The sequence below is a fragment of the Phaenicophaeus curvirostris genome, chromosome 1 (assembly GCF_032191515.1).
Source record: "Phaenicophaeus curvirostris isolate KB17595 chromosome 1, BPBGC_Pcur_1.0, whole genome shotgun sequence".
NCBI classification, from domain to species: domain Eukaryota; kingdom Metazoa; phylum Chordata; class Aves; order Cuculiformes; family Cuculidae; genus Phaenicophaeus; species Phaenicophaeus curvirostris.
In genome coordinates, this window is record NC_091392.1 from 142123958 (window position 1) to 142138061 (window position 14104).

Here is a 14104-nt window from a genome sequence, read left to right on the forward strand (position 1 = left end):
CCCATCCCTGGAGGTGTTCAAGGCCAGGTTGGATGAGACCCTGAGCAGCCTGGGCTGGTGGGATGTCCCAGCCCATGGCAGGGGCGTTGGGGTTGGATGGGCTTTAACGTCCCTTCCAACCGAAACTATCCCCTGATTCTATGATTCTACGCGATCCTGTCATTCTTTACTGACGGAGCTCTGCTCCGCTCTGCGTCTTTCTTCCTCCTCCCCGCAGCCTTCCCGGCCGCGCTGGACTCTCCTCTCCCTCCCCTCTCCCTTCCAGGGCCCGAAGGCGCCGCGGATACCGGAGCTGCCTGCGGGCGGCAGCCGCCCCTCCCGCCGCTCCGCGCCCTTCGCCGCAGCCCCCGCGGGCGGCTCCGCGGCGCCCCCTGCCGGCCCCGCTCCGCCCAGCGCCGGCTGCAGCCACGACCAGCAGCTCAGGTAGGGCTGGCGGGGGCGGGGGGGGCTGCTCTGCCTTCCCTGCCTCTGCCTCGCCTGCGCGGGTGGTGGAGGACGGGCGGGGACCTTGGCGTGCTTTGACACAGTTTCTCACAGCTTAGGAAACTGTCAGCCTCTGGCCTGGACAGGCGCACGCTCTCCTGGGTGGAAAACTGGTTGGATGGCCGGGCCCAGAGAGTGGTGGGAAATGGTGTGAAATCCAGCTGGAGGCCAGGGACAAGTGGGGTTCCCCAGGGCTCAGGGCTGGGTCCAGCCCTGTTCAATGTCTTTATCAATGACCTGGATGAAGGCATCGAGTGCACCCTTAGCAAGTTTGCGGATGACACTAAGCTGGGTGGAAGTGTGGATCTGCTGGAGGGTAGGGAGGCTCTGCAAAGGGATCTGAACAGGCTGGACCACTGGGCAGAGTCCAATGGCATGAGGTTTAACAAGGCCAAATGCCGGGTCCTGCACTTGGGGCACAACAACCCTGTGCAGAGCTACAGACTAGGAGAAGTCTGTCTAGAAAGCTGCCTGGAGGAGAGGGACCTGGGGGTGTTGGTTGACAGTGACTGAACATGAGCCAGCAGTGTGCCCAGGTGGACAAGAAGGCCAATGGCATCTTGGCTTGTATCAGAAACGGTGTGACCAGCAGGTCCAGGGAGGTTATTCTCCCTCTGTACTCGGCTCTGGTGAGACCGCTCCTCGAATCCTGTGTTCAGTTCTGGGCCCCTCACCACAAGAAGGATGTTGAGGCTCTGGAGCGAGTCCAGAGAAGAGCAACAAAGCTGGTGAAGGGGCTGGAGAACAGGCCTTATGAGGAGCGGCTGAGAGAGCTGGGGTTGTTTAGCCTTGAGAAGAGGAGGCTGAGGGGACACCTGAAAGGACATTGTAGAGAGGAGGGTGCTGGCCTCTTCTCCCAAGTGACAGGTGATAGGACAAGAGGAATGGCCTGAAGATGCACCAGGGGAGGATCAGACTGGATATAAGGAAAAAAATTATCACTGAAAGGGTCATCGGGTACTGGCAGAGGCTGCCCAGGGAAGTGGTTGAGTCCCCATCCCTGGAGGTATTTAAAGGATGAGTAGACAAGGTGCCTAGGGACATGGTTTAGTGGCAGATAGGAATGCTTGGACTTGATGATCCAAGAGGTCTTTTCCAACCTGGTGATTCTATGATTCTATGATCCAACTAGACATATGAACCAAAACCAAATGACAGTTCCATATTCAGAGAGCTCAAATGCAAAGCCATGCCCACCAGCAGGAGCAAAGGGAATTTGAATCCCCTGAAACCTTAGCACCCAACCTCCCAGCAAGGCACCCACGTTACTGGAGAAGGAATGTGCTGCCCCAAAGCACCACCTGGCAGTACACGGGATGCACTTGACACAGCCGGGACTTGAGGCTTGAGCTCTTAACACTCAGCTGTGTGCCATGCCTAGGAAAGCATCCTGTTTCTGCTTTCCAAATGTGGCATTCGTGTGGTCCTTCCATTACAGGAATGTCACTTTTTCTTTTTTTCTCCTGTGCCAGACTGTTGCTCAGCCAGCCCATTCAGCCCATGATGCCTGGGTCCTGTAATGCAAGACACCCTTCGGACCTCAGCATGGCGGAATCCCAGGCTAAGTATGTGCCTTCTCAAAGATAAAACATCAAAGTTGCTTTTCAGGGGAAATAGCCTACTTCAGTAAGAGATGGAGCAGATTGGATATTAGTACAAATTACTGAAAGAGTGATCAAGCACTGGGACCTGCTGCCCAGGAAAGCGGTGGAGTCGCCACCCCCGGAGGTGTTCAAAAACATGTGGCGCTTCAGGACACGGTTTAGTGCACATGGTGGTGTTGTGTTGATGGTTGGATTTCATGATCTTAGAGGTCTTTTCCAACCTTAACAATTCTTTGATTCTACGATTCTATAAATATCAGGAACATGTTACTGTACTGAGCCTGCCTTCCAGCGTTAGGGTCAGCCTTGCCCTGCCTACTCACATCTGGAAGGATGATGGAGAGAAACACAATGTGCCAGTGGCATTTTAACAAGCCAAGGCTGGGGGAAATTTTCTCCTTCACATGATACTTTCTTTACTGCTCGAACTTCTGACCCACTGAGGTAAATGTGAGAGAAAAAGTCAGCACTGGCTCAGTTGAAATGACCAGTGCCAAGAAAGCTCCTGCTTGCTGGGCAGTGAGACACTGGTGTAACGCCAGTGAAGCTATGCCTGACCTACACCAGAAGAACTGAAAGAACCAACAGGTCCTTGCACGTGAGCACTCTCGAAGAAGCTGCTAAACAAACTACCTCAGTTATTTTTTCTCCTCAAAACTCAGGTGAAGGAAGCAGAAAATGTCAATTAGAAAATGCCTGGGTTTTTTCCTTAGTGTTTTTTCATAACTGCACTCAGTTGCGAACTGCTAAAATAATAAGGCAGCTGTTCGTACGTTGTTGCTTTAAAAGTAACTCTGTATGTTACCTCAGGTATGTGGGCATTCAGCACTTCTTTTTTTAAACGTCACTGTTGCTGTTTAAGATTATCTTGAGTTAAATGTTTCAACTTTAAGGATACAGCATTTTAGAACCACTTTTAAGCATCTAAATAAAAGAGGCCCGATTTGCAAAGATACATCTCCCAGTTCGTGTAGACTTCCTGACTCATGGGAGCCTTTTTTAGGAGCTCACATCCTAGCATAAGTACACAAACCGTAGCATTTCTGACTAACCCCTAATGTTGAACATCTGTTGAGTGAACACACACCGCACTATGATCTCATCACCCATTACAGGATAAACAGAATTAGGCTGGGTTGGCAATAGCTCCATTGTGGTTTTGCCCACAGCCTTCCACAAAACAACCCATATTTTAAGTTTCACTATGCAAAAGCAGCGTGTAAAGAGGAGCCGAGTCTTTTGTTTCTGGCCCTTTCCTCACTCCAGAGAACTTCTAGAGACTTCTTCTGTTCCTACAGTGGGGTCACAGTGATGGGAACTGCTGACCATACTTGGCAAGATGTAGATGAGCAGCTTGAGAAGCAATCAACCCTAACCATTTTTCTGAGGGAGATTACCACCCCCACGAGCAGTCACAGGGGACCACAGGCAGCAGAATGGGAGGAGTATTTACTTAGCTGCTGCTGCAATTCAGAGCTCAGTATATTAATGCAGACTCAAAGGCTATTCTGTTTAAGGAGCTAGAGATGTGAATGCTGTAGCTATAGAGAAGACATGCATAGACCAGAATCTTTATTAATCTAGAATGTGGTCTAGATTTTGAGGTGAAATGTATGCTACCCCCCAAGTCCTCCAAGTACAGCTCTGCTGCCAGTGAAGGTGTTGTTCCTATTAGCAGGTACTGTGCACTGGAGTCTTTTACTAGGAATTACTTATGAAGACTAGGGCCTTCTACCCTTATCCTAGAGGAAAACCTTTGCTTCCAACAGTTTGTTTGTGATTGTTTTACTTCTTTCTTCCACAGATACTCTCAAACTCAACAAATGTTTCAAAGTTTGGAAGTCCAGACTTCCAGCAGCAGCTCTCCAATCGTACTGATGGGACAAGCAGTGTTAAACCAAGGGTTCACCACTACACCTCCTTCCCAGCCATCCTCTCTGCCACCTATGCAACTCCAGCACCAACAGCAACAACGCTACCTGCAGGTAAGGTAGGACAAAGAGGACAATGTGTAAAATGTACACAGAGTAAAAAGGCGAACGGGCTACGCAAACTGGGTGCCAGGTTTCACTGGGAGCCTGATCACGGCAGAAATGGACATTTTAGAAATACTGCAATGTGCAAGACACTGATACAGTGTCCTGTACCCTTCCAGTATAGCAAGGGAGCAGTGAGAACAGTCGGAATACTTCAAAGGTAATTACTAATTCTGTACATTGGAAACATAATCAGGTTATCCTGGGTATATTTAAAGTATATTTCTAGATGAAGAAAATTGCTGCCTTAGGATTTATAATGTACTCTTTATTCAGTATACAATTTGCTTAATTTACAAGTCAAAAGATGATTTTTAATTACCAGCATCAACATAAAATGAGATCTGGATAAGATATCTAGATCCCTAAGAATCATAGAATCACAGAATTATGTAGGTTGGAAAAAAACTATAACATCATGGAGACCAACCATAAACCTAACACTGCCAAGTTCACCCAAAGCACCACATCTATACATCTTTTAAATACCTCCTGGGATGGTGACTTAACCACTTTCCTGGGCAGCCTGCACTAGTGCTTGACTACCTTTTCCGTGAAATACTTTTTCCTAATATCCAACATAAACCTTCTCTGGTGGAACTTGCGGCCATTCCCTCTCGTCCTATCAGTTGTTATTTGGGAGAAAAGACCAACGCCCACCATGCTACAACCTCCTTACAGGTAGCTGTAGAGGTCCATTAGGTCTATCCTCCTTTTCTCCAGGCTAAACAATCCCAGTTCCCTTGGCTAATCCTCCTAAGACTTGTGCTCTAGACACTGAATTATTTTACCCCTGAGTAAATCAACATATTTCCTCACCTCCACAAGGCAAAGAAGATAAACTGGAGCATATTTCCTGGAAGAATTAGGTGATTTGAAGATGTAAAAATACTTGGGTTTTTACCTAGTTCAACACCTACTAAAGTAAAGGGGAAGGGGAGAAGGGAGGCATTTCAGTATTAACTCAAAAGGAGCTGAACTCAGTTTATAAAACCTGATCACATATCAACTGGCATCATTGAAAGAGTATAATCAACCTCAAATTATTAAATTCTTGTTGTTGCAATGAAATCCTTATCATAGCTGAGACAATGAAAAAACTATGGCAGATACTGTTCCAAATAAAACATCTGCAAAATTCACATCAACTTCACCACTGCAAGCTCACAATCTGTTGTAAATTCACAAAAAGGAAGGGCTAGAAGGGACAGCATGAGCTACACTAGGATCTCCTGTTTCATTTCTGTTTCATTTCTATTTAATTTTTGTCATCCATCTGTGTCATTTCTGACACGTTCGCCCACCCTTTTCCTAAACAGGCTTTTCAGGATAATCTACAAATCCTAGACAGTGCATTCCTATTACAGAACCTTTCTCAATACCTAATTGCAGTGTTGTTCATTTGCAGAGTATGTCCATTTCTTCTAACATTAGGTAAGCTAATCCCATGCCAAACAACCCCAGAAATAAAAGCCAAAAAACTAGTAGTACTTTTAAGCACCTTGTACATTGAGGATGAAGAGGTTTAACATGTGAAAGAATCGAACACCACAATGAATTTTATTTTCTCTGTAGGTGCAAACACCAAGTTCTTTGCACAATGAGCAACCCGATTCTTTGCTCCTGCCATCTTACTCGCCACAGCAAGGAAATATGGGGTATCATCAGACACAGCCACAGCAGCAGCAGCAGCAGCAGCAACTAACATCAAGAAGAAGCAATAGCTTATCAGAATCATCAAATTTACCACAGACACTGCGATAGAGTCCCACCAGCACAATCAATGCACGATTAGCTTTAACCAATGGGCACATGGGGCAGAAGAGAATGACTTCGTACTTACTGTTTTGGCTCTTGCACATGCATTTCTTTCAAAGCTCTATGACAGAAGTACACCACAGAGTGCAGACTGCCACAGACAGTGCATTTACAGCATGCTGGATTCAGTTTGCACTGTCTCGTTAGCACAGCATGTACTGACAGAGCAAAATTAAAAGGAACGCTATCATGTGCAGCCTCCATCATCAATGGGTGCATGGGAGGAAGCGTTCAGTCTTAGCGTGTCACTCTGAAAGCTATCTGGCAATTCCAAAAGACTGTTGACAGACTTATGAGGTACTTGGCCTTCACTGTTTCAGTTTTTCTTTTGTGTATGAAAAGCACTGCGTCAAAGGTCTATTGAGGAGAGAACAAGAGATTATTTTTATTATGATTATTGTTATTATTTTGCACAACTGCACAGAGGACAAAACCTAGGCACTTTCTGTAAAGAGAAGTTTGTTTCCTTATTCTTATGGCCAAATTAGCACATCCAATGGAGGAGAAAGCCCAGTCATTTGTGAAGATGGTCTACAGTTCATAAACTTTGATTTAGAATCTGAAAAGTATTATGCAGCTTACCCTAACTGTTCTTCGTAACTAGAAACAGAAAAAACAAGCCCACAACCCACACTGGACTGTTTTCTATGTGAATTGTGATTGCAAAGGACTCAAATTGTAAGCACAATCATGCAACTCTCCAATAGTACAACATGGATCCTTCTTCAAACTAAACTCACCCACTGTAAGTCTCTGTGAAATATGCACTGTGTTTTGGCCCACTGACTTGGGATGCTGCAGACTATTACATATCTCTTTCATTATAACATTTAGGATTGAATTTTCCTTTGGGGGGAAAAAAATGCACTTTTCGCTTTTTTTGTATGTTTTCTGTTGATATGTTTCTAAGAAAGATTTTATGTAATTATTAAATAAAAAGTAGTGTATTGTACAGCTGTTGTAATAATGACCTATTTCTATATAAAATAAAATTATATGGAATTATGTGGAAATTATTTTGTATATGAAATATCAACTCATTTCACAAGTATGAAGATTGTGCTTGTGCTTTTTTTTGTGAGTGGATATTTTGTAATAAACTAATGAATTAGAAATGTTTTTGTGAAGGGAACTACTGTTTCATGCTATATACAACTCAAACTATTATTTTTTCCATTAAATGATGGACAATTGTCTTTATTTGTAGAATAAAATAAAATAGCCAAATGGCTTTATTGCAGGACTTGCACACAGTTTCCTGTGGCTGTTCAACTATGTGAATCACTTGAGAGTGTTAATACTAGCCATAGCCTGGCAAAGTGTTTGGCAGTCAGTTAGCAAAAATAAGTATTATCCTATGGGAACTTTATAATGGAATAGACAAAGAGAGTGATAGCTCAGAAAGTTATATTGGCTGCTAGCCAACGCTGCTCATTTTAAGCTCCCTTAAAACATCATAAAGACCTCAGGCAGCTCGGTCCTACCAACCAGTTGCAGATTAGGACAAAACAGACGGTTTAAAGAATGGTTTGACCCTGCACATACCAGGACTTTGACCCATGTCCAGCTTCAGTGTTTTAAGACTTCACTGTACGGAGCTTCATCATACCCCTCTGCTGGAACTGCTACCGTGCCCACACTCTAGACAGTCTGTTTTCCACTTTGCCATCCTTGTTCAGATGTTACATTCACACTACAGGATGGAGCAGCCAAGGTACGGGTCTTTGTTCCCTGTAATAACTGTGCTGCAGGAGCAGAAAACTTCCAACACAAAACAAGGTGGATAACTAAGCATAGTAATGTTTTCATTCACTGCAGCAAGACTGAAAAGGCATAGCCCTCGGGGCAGCTTGCAGCCGCCTGAACCAACATTAACTTCAAGAGAGCACAGACCACGCTGCCCTTACCACCCTCCAGTATCAAGGATCACGTCACAGGGACCCATGTGTTCACATCTCGTTTCTATGCCAGGGAAATAATTGGGCTGGGAGCTGGAAAGGCTAATAGTAAACCTGCAGAAAAATAAAACAGGTTAATTTGCCTAGAGTTCTGAAGAACTTTCTAAAAAAGCTAAAAATCTCCTGGAGTAACCCCACTGGCAAAGTGACCCTGCTGCTTCCATAGTAAGACTGGCCAGTAGGACTGATTGGGGTGTGTGTATTTTGGTCCATACCATCCTGTTGTTTTGCTTCAGTGAAGGGAATCAAGTATCTAGTCTCTAAAAAATGTTTAGAGCTCAGATTTAGTCTCTAAGAAAGTTTTTTTTACTGCTTACTTTAGGTATCAGTCTGCTCATCAGGCAAACTGCTGCTCATCATTGCTTTAAATTCTTGCATTCAGTGAAGCAAGGGTGACCCCACTAGATAAAGATTAATGAGCTAAACTTAAAGTGCTTCCCTTTGATATCTAAAGGAACCTCTCTCTCTTAATTATGGACAATCCTTACCAAAGGCCAGTTGACTAAGTTACATGCTAACTTCATAAATGCCATGCATTCCTGTAAGGGCTTATTCTGGAAAAGGGGAGGGGAAATTTTCTGTTAGTAGGCCAAGAAGTCCATCCAGGAAAAGAGATAATTAAGGAACGCAAGCACCTCAGAGAAAATACCTGTAGAAGCAGCACTTGATGGATCTCAACTACTATGATGGAATCCACAGGAAGAGAAAATGTCTTTAAAATGTTCCACTCTCAGGGTTAGTCACATACACACGCATCTCTCCTGACTGTCAGTGGGTATGTCCAAACCAAGCTTAGCCTTGGAGTTAATACTTAACTTTCTAAAACCAGCAGTACTCTTAAGCTGTTAACAGGGAGAAGCTGTAATAGGGTAGGGTTGACTTCCAATAAAGTGGCTTATTGTATTGTTTGGAATGATAGAGAGAATTTGCAGGACCAGATTCACATCGATGCCTTTTTTTTCACGCTTTGTCTCATTTCTGCCCTGTACTCTCATTCTGGTTTGGGGTTATTGCACTTGTTGCCTGTGGTGTGCCAAACACAATGCCAGTTCCCTTTGTAGAGCCGGGCTGTTGTTCTAGTTCATTATAGAATCATAGAACAGTTGGAAGGGACCTTAAAGATCATCTAGTTCCATCATCTGTTCTTTCTGTGGTCAGGGACACTTTCCACTAGATCAGGCTGCTCAAAACATTGTCCAACCTGGCCTTGAACACCTCCAGAGATGGGACATCCAGAACTTCTCTGGACAACCTGTTCCAGTGCCTCACCACTCTCGAGAAACAAAGTTTCTTCCCAATATCCAATCTGAATCTCCCCTCTTACAGCTTAAAATTGTTACCCCTCCTCCTATCCCTGCACTCCCCAACAAAGAGCCCCTCCCCAGCTTTCCTGTAGGCCACTTTTAAGTACTAGAAGGTCACTCCCTGGAGCCTTCTCTTCTCCAGGCTAAATAACCCGAACTCTCTCAGCCTGACCTCACATAGGAGGTGCTACAGCCTTCTGATCATCTTCGTGGTCATCCTCTGGACTTGCTCTAACAGATCCATATCCTTCCTGTGCTAAGAATCACAGCTGTGATCTGGCTTGTTCCAACATTGCCACTCAGCGTGGGTTGTTGTCCTGGGCCAGGACAGGGTGGTTTCTGCAGGCTGCTGCCTCACGCTGCAATGCCTGGTTTGCACCTCAGAAAGAGGAGCCGCAGGTCTGAACAGGGCATTGTGCTTGCTGGAAACAAAACTCATTGCCTAAATTAGATTCCTAAACAAGGGACAAGTGGAATCACAGAATGATTTTAGTTGGAAGGGACCTTAAAGATCATCCAGTTCCAGGCCCCCTGCCATGGGCTGGGACACCTCCCACTAGATCAGGCTGCCCAAGGCCCCATCCAACCTGGCCTTGAACACCTCTAGGGATGGGGCAGCCACAGCTTCCCTGGGCAACCTGTGCCAGTGTCTCACCACCCTCATGGTGAAGAATTTCCTCCTAATGTCTAGTCTAAATCTTCCCCCCTCCAATTTATAACCATTCCCTGTAGTCCTATCACTACACGGCTTTGCAAAAAGTCCCTCTCCAGCTTTCTTGCACGCCCTCTTCACGTATTGGAAGGTTGCCGTAAGGTGTCCTCAGAGCCTTCTCTTCTCCAGGCTGAACAAGCCCAGCTCGCTCAGCCTGTCCTCACATAGGTGCTCCAGACCTCGGATCATCCTTGTAGCCTCCTCTGGACCCGTTCAAACAGCTCCATATCCTTCTTATGTTGGAGATTCCAGAACTGGACACAATGCTCCAGATGAGGTCTCACAAGAGAGGAATAGAGGGGCAGAATCACCTCCCTCAACCTGCTGGCCGTGCTTCTTTGGATGCAGCCCAGGACACAGTTGGCCTTCTGGGCTGTGAACGGACATTGCCTGCTCATGTCGAGCTTCTCATCCATCAGCACCCCAAGTCCTTCTCTGCAGGGCAGCTCTCAATCACATCATCCCCCATCCTGCACTGAAACTGTGGAGTGCCCTGCCCCAGGCGTAGGACCTTGCACTTGGCCTCCCACTCCATCAGGTTCCTCAAAGCCCCATCCAGTCTGGCCTTGAACACCCCCAGGGATGGGGCATCCACAACTTCTCTGGGCAGCCAAAGCAGGCTCACAGAATCACAGAACGGTCTGGGTTGGAAAGGACCTTCCAAGATAAGCTTTAATTAAAAAAAAAAAAAAATACAGAGAGAGAGCTGGGGCTGGCGGCTCTCTGGGGACCAGCGGCTGCAGGGTGTCGCCGGGCCCGCCACGCAGACGCGCAGAAACAGACGGGCAGACGAACTGACAGACAGACGGACACACGGACAGACGGACACACGCGCGCGACCCCGACCCCTCCCCGCGCGCGCCTCCGCTTTGGCGCCGGCGCAGTCGCGTCCCTCGCGCGCATCCCGGAAGGGCTCGTGGCTCCCACAGTGCCTTGCGGCCCCCTTTCCGGTCTGTGGCCGGGCCCGGGTGAGTTGGGCGGCGGGGAGGCTCGTTCGGTCAATCCGTTCCCATCCTCCTAGCCGGGCCTCGCCGAGGCGCCGCTCCCTGGCCTGCCCGGCCGCGGGGGGCGGCCCGGCCGTGGGGGGCACCGGGGGCTGCTCTCGGCGGGGCCGCGTCTCGCGGGGCGGGGACCCATCTCTCTACCCCTACCCCCCACCTCCCGCCCCGGCCGCGCTGAGCCGGGTAGGGCGCAGGCCCGGCGTGGCCTGCGGGGCACTGAGGGGGAGAGGGGTGTTACCAGGACACGCTGGGGCTTGGCGAGGGAGAAGGATGGCGTAGGCCGCCGTCAGTCCTTGGAAGGAGCCTTTCTGGCACCATTACCCCCTTGCGGGGCGCTTCCCTGGGACGCCTTGGAGAAGGGAATGAGTTTGGATATACAGAAGCAGGACAGGGTGGTTTTAGGGGCGCTTGGGGCTGGCCAGGAGCCCAGTTTTCTGTCTTCCTGGGAAGTGGCTGAAGAGTTATACAGGGATAGGAGTTGGACTCGATGATCCTTGTGGTTCCCTTCCAGCTTGGGTCATTCGGTGGTTCTTTCTCGTGGCGTGTTTTGCACTCTTCTCAGGGAGGTGGAAGCATTCGTGATGCTGAGAAGTTGTTGCATAAAATCTGCAGCCAGTGCGACCCCGGGGATGATTTAAATAATTCTATTAATATGGGAGTTGTACAGCTTGTAAGGACCTGGGGAGGGTGGGAGGGAAGGTGACAGGAGAAAAGGCTGAGGGAGGTCAGGTCTGTGTTTGATGCATGCATGGATGCTTTTCAGCGTTGCTCAGATGGCTCCTGCAAAGAAAGGTGGCGAGAAGAAGAAGGGACGTTCTGCCATCAATGAGGTGGTAACGAGGGAATATACCATCAACATTCACAAGCGGATCCATGGCGTGTAAGTTCTTAGTTTTTATCAGTGGAATTGGTCTTATGGCATTTGGAAGTGGGTTCAGTAGGTTTTAAACTACAGAGAACGACAGTCCTTTCACTGATACTAATGCATGATGTTGTAGTCACTCATGTGACAGTTGTGTCTGAAGGAAGCAGCTTTGTACCCAAGCAGACCTCTCCTTGCAGATGGCTTTCAGAAACAAGCTTGTTTATTTCTTTTTGTGAGTGTTCCTGCATGTAATTTGAAGTTGGAGACATTTACTGCTGTGCACAGGTCATCGTTCTTTCACAAGCAAAGGTGAAAATGTTGCCCAGTGGAGTAAGTTTCAGGAATTGATTATTGTTGTAATCAAATTATTGGCTCTGCACTTATCGCTGATTTGTTTGAGGTGTAAATTAGGGTATGATTTTGAGTTAATATTAGTTGTGTGTAGATGAGAGTGACTTCTTACCTGACAGAATGTTGAACCTCATACAACCATGTCGTAGTAAAGTGCTTGAGAAACTGCATCATGCTTCGGTTCTCTCTGTCTGTGTGGCAGTAGCCACCTGAAAGAAAACTATATCCGAATCAAAACAATTAGTGAAATTGCCGAAGTTAATTTAGAGTAGGAGAGTAATGAGACTGGATTATTAGAAAACTGTAGGTGAGGATAGGAGACAGTGGTAACTTTAAATGGCCAGAAGATGTTCTGGCCTTGTCGATTATTGATGCAGTTCAGTCTGTTCTTAATGATGACAATACTGCTGTCCTCTCTTCTTTTGCGGTTATCCGCTTTTCTCTTTAGGCTTGAAATGCTAGGGGTGAAGTACTTGTATTTAATGCTTGTTTTGCTTGTAATGACCACCCCTGATTTTTGGCACTAAATATCAACAGTAGTGCACAAGTAATATTAAATATAGCCCACTGTGGGACCTTAGACCCTACTGACACTATAGTCACATATAGCAGTGTGGGTATATATACAGCGAAACACTCCAGATGCAGCTGTAACTTTCAGTGTAAATGCCCAGGCATGCAGGATCTGTCTATCTTCAGCATGATATAAGCTATACTTGCAAAAAAAACCAGTTCTGATGGTGATCTGGTCATGATGACATGAAGAAAGTAATCATCAACTGCTGTTTAGAAGAAGCTGCTCCTCAGAATAGCATCAGTTTTGTTCTTCTCCTGTTTATTTCAATACTAAGCAGTTCTGTCCAGTTTGTATTAACGTTGCTGCACTGCTTTTTTCATAAGCCTTTCACTTAAACTATCTGTGAAAGCTCTGATCTCTTCAGTAATGTTGCAAGAAATTTTCACGTCAACATGCTAGAAATAAGACTTAACATCCTGGAAATCTTGCAATTGCAAAATTTTCCTGAAGCTATTCTACATAAGTATATGTAATTTCCATTGGGCATGGACAGTAAGGTTACCAACTATCTACCAGAGTAAAGGTCTGGTCATACTGCAAAGCAGCTATTGAACTGCTGTTGAACACAATCCTTTGGATTGTTTGTTTAGAGAATGTCTGTAGTTGAGTGCTGCAACAAATGTCCAATGCTGATTGCTTCCTAAAGTTAAAGAAATTGCTCTTGCTTTTGCCCTAGGGGCTTCAAGAAACGAGCACCCCGTGCTCTCAAGGAAATTCGTAAATTTGCAATGAAGGAGATGGGTACTCCTGATGTTCGCATTGACACCAGATTGAACAAAGCAGTCTGGGCTAAAGGAATAAGGTAGGTTTCTGCAATTTTCTTTTGCTGGGTGATGAAGAACTGTGTATGGAGGTACGGGACACAGAGTGGCAGAAAAATTTGGATCCTTGGAGTATTTGCGTTTTCATTGCAAATGCTTCCTTTCTTAAAATGGCTTAGCATGCTAAGCTAATCTTCCTGTCAACATTATGTTCTGGTCAGCTCTCTCGGTGTACGAATGAAGAATACAGCAAATGAAAGAAGGAACGCAGCTTGGGGCACACGGAGGATTGAGGTTTTGTAATACTGTAGTACCCAAGTCCCTACTGCAGCCAACCGTTCTCAGAAACGTGTATTTTTAGTGCTACCTACAGTCCCAGGCTAAGTACCTGGAATGCCTGTAACGTGTCTGAACAAGATTAGATTTTGAAGCATGCTGAGTTGATTAATGCTACACAAAGAAATAATGAGATGTGATTTAAATAGGGCCATTAATCTTGTCTTTAAAGTACAGGTAGTTTAGGGGCCAAAAAATTAAAACTGTTACTTCTCTGCTACTAAGGCAGCCGATTTGGTGTTTGTCCTGTGTAAAGATGCTCCAAAGAGACTCCTGTGAGGAATGGGACCTCTTAATG

General features: G+C 46.2%; 2 protein-coding genes across 7 annotated transcripts in view; both read left to right on the plus strand.

The window, feature by feature from the left end:
* The window catches only part of NPAS2 (neuronal PAS domain protein 2), a 113526-nt gene extending 106378 nt beyond the window's left edge, over window positions 1-7148 (plus strand). The window contains exons 18-21 of one of the 2 annotated variants that reach the window (XM_069876657.1): window positions 275-423; window positions 1956-2048; window positions 3892-4072; window positions 5699-7148. In XM_069876657.1, coding sequence (XP_069732758.1) covers window positions 275-423; window positions 1956-2048; window positions 3892-4072; window positions 5699-5887 — 612 coding nt within the window. In that variant the 3' untranslated portion in view covers window positions 5888-7148. Of the gene's footprint in view, window positions 1-274; window positions 424-1955; window positions 3713-3891; window positions 4073-5698 lie in introns of those variants that run through there. The other variant, XM_069876648.1, reaches the window with a different exon arrangement.
* Window positions 1-14104, plus strand: part of RPL31 (ribosomal protein L31) — a 492543-nt gene that overhangs the window by 476300 nt on the left and 2139 nt on the right. For 4 of the 5 annotated variants that reach the window (XM_069876676.1, XM_069876705.1, XM_069876696.1 and 1 more), the window contains exons 2-3: window positions 11679-11796; window positions 13386-13511. In XM_069876676.1, coding sequence (XP_069732777.1) covers window positions 11690-11796; window positions 13386-13511 — 233 coding nt within the window. In that variant the 5' untranslated portion in view covers window positions 11679-11689. Of the gene's footprint in view, window positions 1-10775; window positions 10884-11678; window positions 11797-13385; window positions 13512-14104 lie in introns of those variants that run through there. The other variant, XM_069876681.1, reaches the window with a different exon arrangement.